The sequence below is a fragment of the Lepisma saccharinum genome, chromosome 12, assembly GCF_977018435.1.
Source record: "Lepisma saccharinum chromosome 12, izLepSacc3.1, whole genome shotgun sequence".
Lineage (NCBI taxonomy): Eukaryota > Metazoa > Arthropoda > Insecta > Zygentoma > Lepismatidae > Lepisma > Lepisma saccharinum.
This window is the reverse complement of record NC_139240.1, coordinates 62,828,773-62,843,230: the sequence shown is the minus strand read 5'-3', so window position 1 is coordinate 62,843,230 and position 14,458 is coordinate 62,828,773. Positions and strand designations below refer to the sequence as shown.

At 36.7% G+C, this 14,458-nt stretch overlaps 1 protein-coding gene across 2 annotated transcripts in view; it reads right to left on the bottom strand.

Moving 5' to 3' along the window:
* The window catches only part of LOC145996148 (uncharacterized), a 46,955-nt gene that overhangs the window by 13,105 nt on the left and 19,392 nt on the right, over nucleotides 1-14,458 (bottom strand). For both annotated transcript variants that reach the window (XM_083132488.1, XM_083132489.1), the window contains 4 exons: nucleotides 13,784-13,947; nucleotides 11,536-11,704; nucleotides 3,500-3,619; nucleotides 13-215 (listed from right to left, as the gene is read on the bottom strand). In XM_083132488.1, the coding sequence (XP_082988614.1) occupies nucleotides 13-215; nucleotides 3,500-3,619; nucleotides 11,536-11,704; nucleotides 13,784-13,947 (656 nt within the window). The remainder of the gene's footprint in view (nucleotides 1-12; nucleotides 216-3,499; nucleotides 3,620-11,535; nucleotides 11,705-13,783; nucleotides 13,948-14,458) is intronic.

Sequence of the window (14,458 nt, the reverse complement as noted above, 5' to 3'; positions counted from 1 at the left end):
GTAACTGCCTACCTTGGCTTCAACTTTCCAGTGGTGTGGTTATTGTTCCTTGCATTTAAAGCCCCTGACAGGTCAAGGTCCATGGGTCTCACGGCAGGGCAGTGCGCCGCTTCCTGCTCCGGCTCGGCACCCTCCACTGCATTCTGCTGCTGCTGCTTCCTCAGCAAGGCCTTCTGCTTCGCTCTCTCTTTTGCACGTTTCGCTTTGGCTCTTTCCTGAACATGACAAAATTAATAATGTAGACTTACAATCACGCTAATAACATATACAGCTTACATTTTGAGCCCATATATTGATAATTTATAATGTAATGATGGTCGCAATTATTATTTGCCAATATGGTACACACACAAAAACTTACCATTGCAAAATGACAACTGTTACGCGAGGGACCAGAATGGTTAGCATCTAAACCAGGTGACTGTATGCAGTCCAGTGTTATTAGTATTGGAAAGTATTGGCTTTGCGATTAAATACTTATGTGAAATTATGAATATTTTATTTATTTACTTACAGTTTCATATACATTACTGAAATACCATTTTATACCGAAACTGTAGCAACAAGAAAAATAAATAAAACTAACAACAAAATAAGATAATACAAAATGGCAGAGGAAAAAAAATGTTACACGTACATTCCTAGCATTTGTTGGAAACTGCACTCTGACAAGAAAATATCAATAAATATCAATATTTAGAGGCAGGTTATTATGTAAGTGGGGGAACCTATAGTAGACACTGTAATAGAAGGGAGAGCCTTGCAGCGGGAATGTGAAAGAGTTTTACGTTGCAGGTTGGCCGTGTGGGTACTCATAGATGAAATTTGTTGACTAGGAATTTGGTTCTAATTTTTCCATTAATGATTTTATGCAAAAATATCATGTCCGCTAGTTCATGATGTGTGTGTGTGGTGACTCGATATTCAAAATAGACAATGTCTGTTTTAAATAAAGACTTGGTATAGTTACAATTAAAAACTATATTTTTCAATTTATATACATTGCGTCAATTTCCAAGAATTAACATGACTATTGGTAAGAGTATCAGCTGACCTAGGTTTCACTGAAGAAGAAAAAACCTGAAAACAACAGATAAAATCGCAATACGTACACCCCTGTTCAGATTGATTGATAAGAAAACAGTTATATTGTTTCAGATAAAGTTTCAACTGTTAAAACACTATATATTGTGCCACTTTATGTGAACATAGTGTACCTTGTCTTGTCTTTTGAATTTTCGAATCAGCAAGGACTGTTCTTCAAGGACTTACACTTTTTCCATACTTTGAACTTATCTCCATGAAAAGGATTGGATTGATGTCCATCCGAACATTACGAAGGTAAAACAATGGACCTGTTGGATTTTGTTTCTTTTCCCTCAGTATGTTTTCTACACAGGGATGAAATATTAAGTTTTCTTTAAAAAAAAATCTATTTAGGTAATTAATTTACAAAACTCAGTTATGGGGTGATGTGGGGCCAAAATGACGAACCCCCTTCAATGTCGTAGGTAAAAACCTTCATTAATTATAAAATGGAAGAATTTAACACTAAATTGTAGGCTATTCTTATAACCAATGCATCTGTAAAATTATCACAATTTTTGCAACGAACCAATGCCCCTCTATTTGTTGATATCAATAGTGTTATTAATTAATCTCTCATTCATGGTCAACGGCTTCAGTCGTTCTCAGGATATTAAATACGAATGCACTATCAGAGGCCACAAGTGTCTCAACAGGTATTAAGTTCAGTTACAAGCCATCATTTTTCACTCACCTTTATTAGAACTAATTTTGTCAACTCTAATTTGTATATGTAAAAGTTCTCTTTATTCACAGCATTGTGATGTTACAGTTATTTTTTAAGGGATAAATTAGTAATAACTTTGAACAATGTATATGGGTTTAACAAAGCTTGATTAGAAAACAGATATATTGTTACATTTAATTGTTAATTCAATTATATTTTTAACAAACTGATTACAAAAAAAATTTATCTTGTTATCCTCATAATATTTTTTCAGTTTTTCTGAAAAATACACACACTTATAGCCAGTGGGGATTTACCACTAAGCTACCCTAGTGGCTGCAAATACAAGGGGACTGAATGTGCAGAAGCGACCAAGACCACCGACTATTAAAATTCCTTAATATTGCGATAATAGCAAAATAAAACAGCATGCTTATTTCATCAAAGAAGGTAAAAGGAAGGAGTTCTAGCATTGTAATAACCTCCTACATCCTAACCTTATTTGCGATTGTAGGACCAGTTATGCGACTATCTGCCTTTGCAGTATGTATTGTTTTATTGAAGTTTAATAATAATAATAATAATAATAATAATAGCAGGTGCCAAAACAAAGGATAGCCTAAGGCCATGAATTTTATAAATCCTGCCCCATTTGTACAAAGGCCGTTGCAGAGAAGGTGAGATTAATTCCTGTATACGAAAACAGCGACCTCCATTGGCTAGCAAATGTACTAGGGTGAAAATTTGGTTCATTAGCTGCCGATTGAGACCAAAATGAGCGCAATAGGTCAAAAAGTCGTGACTGCGTAGCAGTTAAAAGACAAGCATGTACATGGACCCCTCCAAGAATCATTAAAATGAAACAAAAAAATTAGAAACCACAAAATTTTTATTCAGAATCAGCCATATCGAATAGACGTACATCTTTTACAAAATCGGCACCATTGACAGCTAAGCAAGCATCCATACGTTCCTGCCACTTTATGAATGTCTTTGAAAATTCATCGTCAGGTAGCGGTGATCACTTCTTTCTTCGTCATGAAATGACGACCACGTAAAGCAGTCTTTAAAAGTGGAAATAGCCAAAAGTCACAGGGTGCAAGGTCCGGGCTGTAAGCTGGATACGGGAAAATTTCTATTTTTCTCTTCGTCGCGTAATCCTGAAAAGCCCGCGAGGTATGTGGGCGTGAGTTATCGTGGTGCAATATGAAGGAGTTCTTCAAATGCAGCCTCTTTTTTGCTACGTGCTGGCGCAGAGTCTCAATGACTCCTTGGTAATACTGTGGCTCTACTCAGTCTGTCTGATCGGCATATGCCTGTTGAAACATTGCATATGTTTCCGCAGCACTTTTCCCTAAACGCCAACAAAATTTTATGGCATGTCGCTGTTCATCTTGAATACTCATTGCGGAAAGCAATGTTATAAACGAAACACGTTCCACGTTAATCAATACAGCTGCTCACTAACGTGGTTTCGCAACATGTGACAACTTGCTACGGAAACAGAATGAGTCATCCTACACGACGCGACTAGTGCCGAAACCATAGGCAGTGTTGCCAAGCCAGGAAAAAATCTGTCACACCTTCTCTGCGACAGCCTTTGTAGCATCGAATTATTGAGAATATAGGAAAGCTATAAGATGGGAGGAAGTATGTGTTTATACAAAGTAAAGTCCTTGAAATGAACACTGTGGTGACTAGATAACTGCAAAGAATCTTACTGTAGCTTCAAATACTACTACTTACTCGTTCCTGAAGCATTTTGGCAAGTTCTCTGTCCTGAGCCTCAACAGCCAATAAACGATCTCTGTCAAGCATATCACCCCTCCGTTTACCCTCCTGCTCTTGCAGCAATCTTGCCAATTCCTAAAAAAGTAACAAATAATTTTGCATAGTAAAACATTGTATCACTGCATGATGAAATCTATTTTAATACAAGACAGGCTATAATACAAATACAGTAAAACCTCTTTAATCCAGACTAATGGGGGGGGGATAAGTTGACTGGTTTAACGAAAGTCCGGATTAACTGAAATAACCTAAAAGAACAGTAGAAAGTGCATTAAAACTCTGTTTATAGCAACAAAACACATTTATTATGGTGTATTTAAAGGGCATAGGCCTAAGTACACTATACAGTACAGTAAAATGTAAAGTAATACAATGCAATACAATGGAGTCCGTTACGGAGCAATATGACGAATGCAATTGTTGACTTCTAGCCACATTTGAAACCTTGCTTTAAGCGAAGTCCGGATTAATGAGGTTTTACTGTACATGTAATATTATGAAAATGTATGTATGTGTGTATTACAGTTGTGTAAACTCTGGAACTAAATCGTCCATAAAGCTTGTAAAATAATGAGAAAGATATTACATTCTAGTACAACTTAGATAATTCAGAAGATTGATAGTAAACAGACTAGTAGAATTTAATTTTTTATTTTGGAAATGCTGCTTCAAATAACAAATCACCATTCTAAGGTATAGGAGTGTGTCACCTCACCTCTAACTGTTGCATTGTGGAGCTGACCATCTACTGTTCAGAGTGAGCATTTTGTAAAGAAATGTCTTAGGGAAGAGACTAGGAGATTTCAATTTTAATTCAAAATAGTATATTATTCAGTGTTCAGCTGTTCAACTAGATGCTAAAGTCTGGCCTGATTTTTCTACAAACAAGCCATTATGATATACAAGGATCAAAAGACTGTCAATCAGAAAACCATACTGCCTTGCATGTGCATTCAATACTTCACAGTCAGTACAGATACCACATGTTTCTGTGAAACTGAGTAACATCCAAGTGACGTCATAAATACAAGCATATTCCAGTGCCGTATTCTGAAAATTTTACCTGGCGTAATGCAACATTCTTATTAATTGCATATATTTATTATACATTAATTAAGAAATAGAAATAAAACAAATTTAGGCACGCAAGTAAAACAAAAGTTACGACAACTTCAAATTTTCCCGCAATTTCCAACTATGTCAAAAAAGTTTGTATCCAGCGGTAAACCAGATAACATGAGAGAATACGCCACTGGCATATCTCTTAATGTCTTACCTTAGTAAGATTTCAAAATGCAATATTGAAAACTAAATATCCCTTACTTTAAAGACACCAACAAACCACACACACTTGTCATGCCTATAGATGAGTACAGATATCCCCAGACATCAATACAGTGGAACCTTGATTTTGTTTTTCAGAGGACCAAGTTGAAATAACTTAAAATGTGAGAAAATGTGAAATTGAAAAAAAATTTACAACAATTTGCTAAGTTAGGACCATCAGGATTAAATGTATAATGCAAGAAAATGTAAAATCTGGATTCCACTGTACATAAACATACAGAGTATGGATAAATATTTACTGACACGGTCGTGCCAGAGTGAACCATATGATATTATTAATAGTCATACAAATATATTTGTCTCAATACAAATTGAGAATGAGCAACATGAGACTATATATTGGTATACACGTGATACCTCCCAGGGCACGGGAAAACATTAAGATTTGCAGTAAATACACAAAAACACAGAACTTACGTTTTAACTTATGAATTCGGAATCTATTTATCTTGATTATGCAATTTAAAAAGAACCAAAGTTGTACATCATAACGAAACTCACAAATAAAAATCACAGTAACAGCACAATATTTCTCTCATGCACTTCCATTAATCTCGTCCCTTCCCTCCAAGATTCATATCTATCAGGCGGGATGGTGTACTTCAACAGTCTGTTCATACGTCCGGGAAGGACATGTCATTACAAAGAGGAAACTTGAGGTTGTAAAGTATGTTAAGTCTAGTAATGTTTGAAACTTCGAACTATGTTCATATGATTGACTGAATTACAGTTTTGTGTGTGGTTAATAAAAGATTAAAACCTATATCTTCATTTCTTGTTGCAATGCTATACACACTACTAATCCTACATAAAATATACTGCCTGAACTTTTCAATTTTTGAAACCCTACACAATAAAAGATTTCGCTTGATTGATGAGGTTTATTTTACTCTGAATTTCTGCCACTTTTATCTAATCACAAAAATGAGGATCAGGGATGATGTGATGAAATTTGATGAAAGGATACAAAGAACACCCATGGTGGGACTTCTGGCATTGTAGTGCAGTGTGCTGACCACTGCGCTACGGAGGCCAGCTAAAGATTTCTGCCTTGCAAGTTACAGACGGTAGCAGTGAAGTGAAACTGGTCAAGAACTGTTACATTACTGAGCATTCCAGTTATTATTTTGGATAGAAATAACTGCCGTTCCAGCTCTTCTAACAGAAAGGCAAATTTATTCAGTAGGTCAACACATAAAAACCTGTTTGAGAATTCAGAGCAATGACGTTTACTGTAATATAGATACCTATGAAATCTTCTTTGCACTTGTTGAATTTGATCACCTTATAGATGAGTGACAAACCATGCAGATAGATTTTATGTTTTGTCACTAGATGTTATGGTGTTCATTTCCTTACAGTCGGTACCAAGCAAATACAGATACAGTAACTGCTATGCCAAAGTAGGTCATTGTCCAATGTTCTGTATGAAGTTCCTTCAGTCATCTTGCTTGCAAATGCACAGTGTGAGTGATGAGTGTTACTCTAGTCATGGAAGAAATGCAACATGCACTAGAAGTACACCCACCAACCACAAAGTACCACTCACTTTGGCTTTAATCATGAATCATCTCACAAATACTGTCCACTAGCAGATCTCATCTTATACATCGTTTCTTCCTCTTCAAGCATTATAGCTTCTACTTAGCACTGTTCTTCAATTCAATACACAACAGTTATTTGGATACTCCAATATACAGGGTGAGTCAAAAGTCAGGTTACATAGTGTCGAATGTTCAGTTTCCTGGTGCATGGATCGGACGCCGTGGTCCTGTTGAGTGGCCACTGCGGACTCCAAACATGACACCAACGGATTTTTTCTTTGGGGTCATTTAAAGGTGCTCGGCTACTCAGTTAAGATTCAGAACATCCAATATCTGAAGAAACGCATTGTGGAATGTACAGATTGATTATGCTGGACGTTCTGCAAAAGGTTCTGGAGAACTGGAAATGTTTGCACAAATGCATTGATGTTCAAGGTGCACACATTGAAAATATACTATAAATCCGTATGTAACCTGACTTTTGACTCATCCTGTACAACATTGGCATTAACTAGGGTTGAGTTGATGCATCAGTATTGGAAAGTATTGGTTGGTTTCTATTTACAGATACTGCCAGATACTTCATTTTGATCGTTCAGACTGTCCACAAAAATTCCATATGGCACTTTCACAGTCTAATTATCATGGGAATTGTGCAAAATGGAAGTTTCCATTCACTTTCCAATCAATACTGCCTTAAAATACTATATTTTGTGATTACAAAATGGGTACTTTACTATTTTCATGAAATTCTTAAATATTTTTAAGAAAACTCTGGTCAAGTGATGCTTACAACTGGAGAGTAATACTCACACACTAATATTAATAAATATTTTGAACATCTTTTAATTGCTGGAACATTCAAATACAGTATTAGTATAGGTATCGATGGGGATCGTACAAAACTAGCATAAACCAAATGCAATCATATTGCATTTTTAACTGTTGTTACATCAATGCAAGGTGGTTACAAAACATGAGATTACACACCTTTAATGCTGATTGTAAAGGAAACTATTTTCAAAAGTTATACATAAAGAACATTTATATTTGGAATATTTTTCTGGAATACACAAATATAATTTTCAATGAAAAATTAACATCAATGGACAAGAATGCAAAAAAATGTTTATTCTAAACAAATAAAAATTACTTATGAAATACATTATCCGTACTGAACTACCAAATACCATTTCAACCACACAACACTCAATCATACACAACCAAATACCAATTTAATGAACTCTTGGCTACAATTCAATCTCAGGTCTGAGTTACAATTTTGATATCAACTCTTATATTATATTAAACTTCTAACAAACACAATGAATTTCTACTTTTTTTAAGCCTAAGTACTTGAAATCTGTTCATGTGATTAACCTTCAGCAACCGGACCCCTTAATGCTGGATGGTCAATACTTCGACCAGCAATTAACGTGCAATTTCTTAAAAACTACACACAATAATTCAGTTCTATTTTTTTTATCTCTTGTATATATATGAAGGTATGACATACTCAAATTACAAAACAATTCAGAATTGAGGGCCTGGCGGAACGAGCTTGAATTCCAGAATTTCCTAAAATTACAGATTTCTTCAAAAAATTTACTTTTGGTGGATTTGTTTTTCAAAATATTGAGATGGAGTGACATTACATCGAAGGTGGGTCTCTCGTGGTAATTCCCTGCAAATCTCAAGCAATTAGCACCCACAGGGGCAACGCAACAACCAACTTTCAGGACAATGTTTCTCAGACAGAGTCTGTTCACTTTTTTATTTTCTTAATTACTAACAAATTTATTTTATTACTGCCACCTTATTATGCAAGGGTAAGTGTTTAGTGGTTTGTAGGTACATTCCCCCCACATGTTCCTATTAGGGGTCTGGCAAGATAGGCTTGAATTCCAAAAATTCTAAAAAATTAATTTTTTAATTTTAAATTGCCTTCTTCAGCTTTTTTTTTTTTTTAATATTGGGACAAGAGCCACATGACATCAAAGGTGGGTCTTCTGTGATGATTCCCTGCATATTTCAAGCAATTAGCATCCATACAAGTGGTACAACAACTGAAACTCTGCAAGGCTTTTCTAGGATACACAAAGTGATGTAGATTCTAAAAAATCAATTTGGGGTTCTAGTTTGGCGTACAAAAAATAGTAGAGCAGCATTAATGGGATCTGAAGAGCAGTTTTAAATGGGGCATTTTAAGAGTTAAAATTCTATACCATTTAGGTTCAATATTGTGGATCTTAGTGTCGTGAATTTATATAGATAATTCCAAGCGTTTGCACAATATTTTCAATAGAAATTATATAATTTTATACAGGTATTTAGTTCCCATGCCTTCTGAAAGTTCGAGGATCTTCCGCTTGCAGTGCTGCTGTAGTTTTTCAACATGCAACTCTCCTCGTGCGTTTCTCGCATCTGTGCATCTTGGATCATGGGGGGGGGGGGAAGTTCACCCATCAGTTCCTAAACTTATCTTTTCTTGCCATCTGGGTTTGTGTTGTTCAGGCAGAGACAGATGTTTATGAAATCAAGGAATTGCATTACTTCAGTGGCTCCTTTCAAAAAAACAAGACAGACAGTTTTGGAAGTCAAAGCAGTGAATCGTCAAGATTATTAGTCACACAAAAATAGGGGGAGGGTATTTGGTTTTAATTATCTCTCCATTATCAATTTCTAAATATAGCAATATGTTAAGCCTATTTACTGTTAACGTAAACCACCTCAGTGTGCGCTGAGTAACAGATTCATATTCTCACTATACGAAGAGTCCGACATAATGTAAGTTTGGTTTAGGAATGAATGAATTGATTTATTTCGCATTTCTGCCACATTTGGCTAATTGTGAAGATGGTAAAGAATGATGAAATAGATGAAACGACAAACACATATGGACAGCACACAATTCCCACAGAGGATTACACTGGCTATGATTCCAGCCGACAGAGTCCCGTTAGTCTATAAAATGCAAATGTACAGTCACGGACACTTCTGGGTTATAACAATTCCATTAACTTTCAATGGAATCGTTGCAATCCAGAAGTGTCCATGAGTGTACTACGTGGAAAACAGGTGGACATTTGGATGTCCTCACAAAGGGCCATCTCTTTGGGGATGAGCATTTGGAAAGGTAACAGTATGACACAGAAAAGAAATTAGAAGTAATCATGTTACTAAAGTGCAGTAATATCAGTTAATTTTCTTATACACTATTTAAAAGTCCCTGCTCTACTGTTTTTACATTATATTTTGCATTCATTCCCTCCACCTTTCCTTGCTCCCGAGTTGCAATAACTGAAAATTCTTTTTCCAATGTCTTGTTATGAGTCCATATTTTACTCGGGACTCTTTAGAATGGAATTTGAACCACTCCAGAATGTTGTCCTCGGTGGAAATTGAACCCCGGGAGCCTTTCATTACAAGATGTTTAAAAAGCTGAATGGTTACGTTCAAGATTATGTTTGTAAGGTGAAGTGGGGAATTCTGGTTTCTACACATCTCCTTTTTGTTGTCTAAATTTTTACTGCTGTACAACTATTAAATGTCAATTCTTTACGGGCAGTTGCTTATCACCCTCCCCTAGAAATGTTCTATATACCACACTGTTTACGTGCGTCCGTCCATACTGGACACTTATCGATATATCAAACTACTGGAACGATACAAAAATACGAATAATAGTGAACTGATATCACAAAGTGAGTAGCATTTTGCACGAGGATAGTTGGGGTCTATTTTTTGGGAGGGGAGGGGGTGGGCATAATCCAACTTGGGACTTACATTGGAGGGGGAAGGGAATCGAAAAATTGTTCATCTCATTGAAAAAACATTTAGAACTATTTTACTAAATAACTGTAAAGTTTCATAAATTATAAAAACTACTGTTATTTTTCCTCTGTTCCTTACGTCGCGGGAGATTATGAAAAATATTCTTAACTTGTAAATTTCTAATTTTTAATAGCCTGAAAATTTGGGGGGAAATTAATCCCCCAACCCCTTGCCAAGTTACACCTGTGACCTTCAACCCTAAAACAGGCGACTTCACAACGCAAAGGGGCTGGTGATCTCAAAACTCAAAGCAAGTTGGAAAAACTTTCGAGACTATGGTTCAGCTAAAGAAAACATGCTTCAAGCACATCTGGCGGTGACCACAAGCATTCCCTTATCTTGGTCATGCACCATATTTCATCTTCTGACTTAAGCGTGGAATGCTTTCGTGGTTAGGGAGGCTTGTTAGTTTAAATCTCTCAGCATAAGTACACTCTAACAAGGAAAACATTTAACCTACACTGGCCTCAGAAGACGAAATACACAGCTAGACCAAGAAGGGGTTTGAATTTGGTGCGATAATGAGACCAGTTGCAAAAAACCAGCAGCGAAGACGGGAGCCGTCTAATAGGGACAGAGGGAAATTCATAGACAGCGATGCCAACGCCTCCCTCGCATTATTGTTAGGAAAGAGACTAACAACACACTCGAAATCGCGATTCCTTTCAACATCCAGCTGAGGCTTAAACACGAAATTTAGGGTTTATTTACAGAAGCGACACCTTCCGAGGTCTGAATTATCCTGCGAGTTATGAAATTCATGGAAAATTGATTAATTTTGCTGTTAATATTGGAGAAGCACAAATGGGCTCCTCTACACAGAAATAAACTTAATACCCCGATAACTACATAAATGTGTTATTACAAGTGAAATGTTAATTTTGTGTAATAAGTGTAGTTTTTAAATCAAATTTAAGATTATTTCACAATTTTAAAACCAAAATGCCTTTTTATATAGCACTTTTCATCCGATTTTTCACCGCTATAACACCGATTTTATTTTATTTACCGCTTTTGAATCTGAAATTGACTGTTTTTGTACCGAAATTATGTGCCTCCAGTCATACCTTTATATGCATACAAACTAATAAAAGTAAACCATGAAACTCTTGATTAGTTCCAGAGAAATAATGTGTTAAACGATGTCATGTGTTAATGGGAGAACTGGTTAGGCTGTTCCAGCCTTCTTGAAGTGGGTTAAAGACGTTGGGAGAGTGTTTGTTCCTGCAGGCCTCTACAAGTTAATAGTGAATGTATATCACCTACCGCATCCTGTTCCTCCTGTAGCCGGCGTGCATCTTCCTCTGACATGCCTGGAGAAGGCTGAAGGCAAAAGTCGGACAGGTCACTAAGCGAGTTTGACTCGGCTGGCTGTGAATTGTGTTCCGAGGAATCACTGGGTATCCTTGGGCTCACCTCCGAGAGACTTGCTGCCCTGAAATGAATAGAAAGGATAATACCAAGTGAAATATCATCATGTAATGAAGAGCTAATGGAAAAAAAGTGAGCTGGTACCAACATATTTGTTCAAATTAACCAGTGATACTAGTGGATAATTTACTGGGATCTTGATGTAAAGTAAGAATGGACCAATAAGAAATTCTTATCGATGCAGATACAGATGGAAATATCCCATGAAGAACATAAATTATACATTACCAATGTTAGGAACTAGGTGACTGCAATGAGTTTAAGGAAACTGTACACTGCAGCATTTACTTTACAAAACCAGGGCACATTTATATCTATAAAAAATAACAAAATACCATAAATGCACAAAATTGCATACTATTTATAAATCTATCAGCTTCTAGACTTTCGGCTGTAATAAGACCATTTGCACTAACAACATACTTCTTACCAAATGCAATTGCTCCCCCTCCTCCACAAATATACCCAGCCGCAAATTAAAATGTACTAATTGTTAATAGGATGCCTTAAGACTTTTGTAGCACTATAAAATAAACATGTATCTCCAAACCAGGCCCATAGCCAAGAAGCCCAGGATGAATGTCGCAATATATTACAACTAATTATACACGATGTTTAATCCTGCTAAGAAAGTAAAATTAATTATCATAGGCTACACTATTTAAATTAGATATCTGTAGGATTTCAGAGTAGGCATCAGTGCATGCTCCCCCTGACAACAAACATTACCTGACTTATAGTATGCTCCGAAACCCAAACCTGATGTATGTGTCATGTCCCATCATTGAAGGATTAAAAACAACCCCCCCCCCCCCCCACCCCAAATCACAAACTAACCCCTGCAACAGGACATCCAAGCAGTGGCGGCAAGTATGATGGGTAGTGCCAACGTGATCGGGAAATCGAAAAAAAAAAAAATACTTCGCAATGCCCCTGCCCCCTCCTTGAGGTTGCCCCACTGGCCAAGATGTTCATCCTCGCTTGGTAATGTGCAAAACAGTGTGTGTTTAAGTAATAACACACTAATACGATTCATCTTCACTCACTAACCTATCTTTATACACTACAGGACACTTCACTAAAACCCAATTACAAGAGGAAGGGAAAACAAATTTTCTCACCTTCTCCTTCCCCCTGGACACGTATTCCAACTGGATGTTGAAAATATTCTAGACATTTGATGTAAAAAGAAATTGTCGAAATGCCAAAGAAAACTCGCATCACCATAGGATTTTTTACTTTTATATTTTTAAAAAGTCTGGATGGCCCTCTAGGAGCATCTATCTATTATCAAAATGTTCATTTAACTTTGGAAAAATACTAGGTTCGTTTCTCCAAAAGTTGGCAGAAAAGTAGATAGTACCTTTTCACGAATTACTTCCCCAAAGGGTCTTACAAATCCGTCATATTTAGCAACTTATCTCTGAAGATGGCAACTGTGTCAACACTGAGAAAGTTCCCTCGCTGTGCCAAGCGAAAATGGGCACGGCTGGTGTCTTATGGGCGAACCACACCCCCTGCCACCTTCTTCCCGGCTCATGGTGGAAATGTTACTCGCTGAGACTTCTCCAACCCTCTGCACGTGTTTCAACTTGGTTAGGCCAGCTCTTGGGTGGCGCGGACCGATTCCTCGCAGAGGGTACGAAACAGCTGGCGATGCAGTGAGGAGGTTGGGGCGGTTCATATCTAGTCTGTGGTTGGGGTGGTCGTCACGTCAGCTTGACCGATTGCAAGATTCGAATCTTCTTGTCTGTAAACTATCTATGTATTAATTTAACAATACTTGGGCTATGTATGCATTTCTTCTGAGGCCTTGAGCCGCCGCTGCATCCAAGTAACAAATTGTTCATCATGGGAAACAGCAATAGTCCATCCTTTGTTGTCCAAAATAAAATGAACCTGACTGGAATAAGTACCAAAGTAAAAACACGAAACCTTAAATAAAGCTAGAGATCCAAGAGCTAAAAATTAAGGCTCCAGAAAGCACAAAAGTGCAAATTCCACCAAATATGATCATGCGTCAAGACAATTCTTCAAACTGGGCAGTCAAAGTGTTAAGGAGAGTGAATAATTCTTAACATACCTGAGATCATGCGACAGAGATTCTACATAATGTGGAGAGCATGGTTGACTTTGGGTTCTGAGTTGCGGCATCTCTTCTGAACTTGGTGTCTGCTGTGCCACTGCATCTAAAGCCTGTTCTCTCTTAAGCGCCCTCTCCCTTTCTAATCTCTTCTTCTCAAGCTCCTACAAACAAAGTTCAAGTCATGAGGCAAACCTGTAAGTTGTGCAATCTTCCAACATCCAGCAGACAATTAACAAGCTTTTTGCTACTGCATGATTCTGAAAGTTACTTTTAAATGTAAATGAATTACCTTGACAACAACGAAACTCTCTCAGTCACTTTGACCAAAATATAACTTACAGTTACTTTGCCCAAAATATAACTTGTTTACCATTACTTTAAAAAGTAACTAATTTACTCTAGCCAAAATATAACTCATGAAAGAATTGAATGCAAGTTGTTCTTTAACTGAACACTTTAAACATTAATTTTCATGAATCCCACATTTTTAAATATAAAACCTACACCTGAAAATTATAATTATATTTCTTTAAAAAGTTGATATTTTATGCCATTGTCTTCAACATATTAAAACAAGATAACATCACATGTACCTAGTTTTGTATACTGAATTTTTAGACCACATTGGTCCATGTTCAAGGATGGTAGAAAGACTAAGTTGTGGAAGGGTTA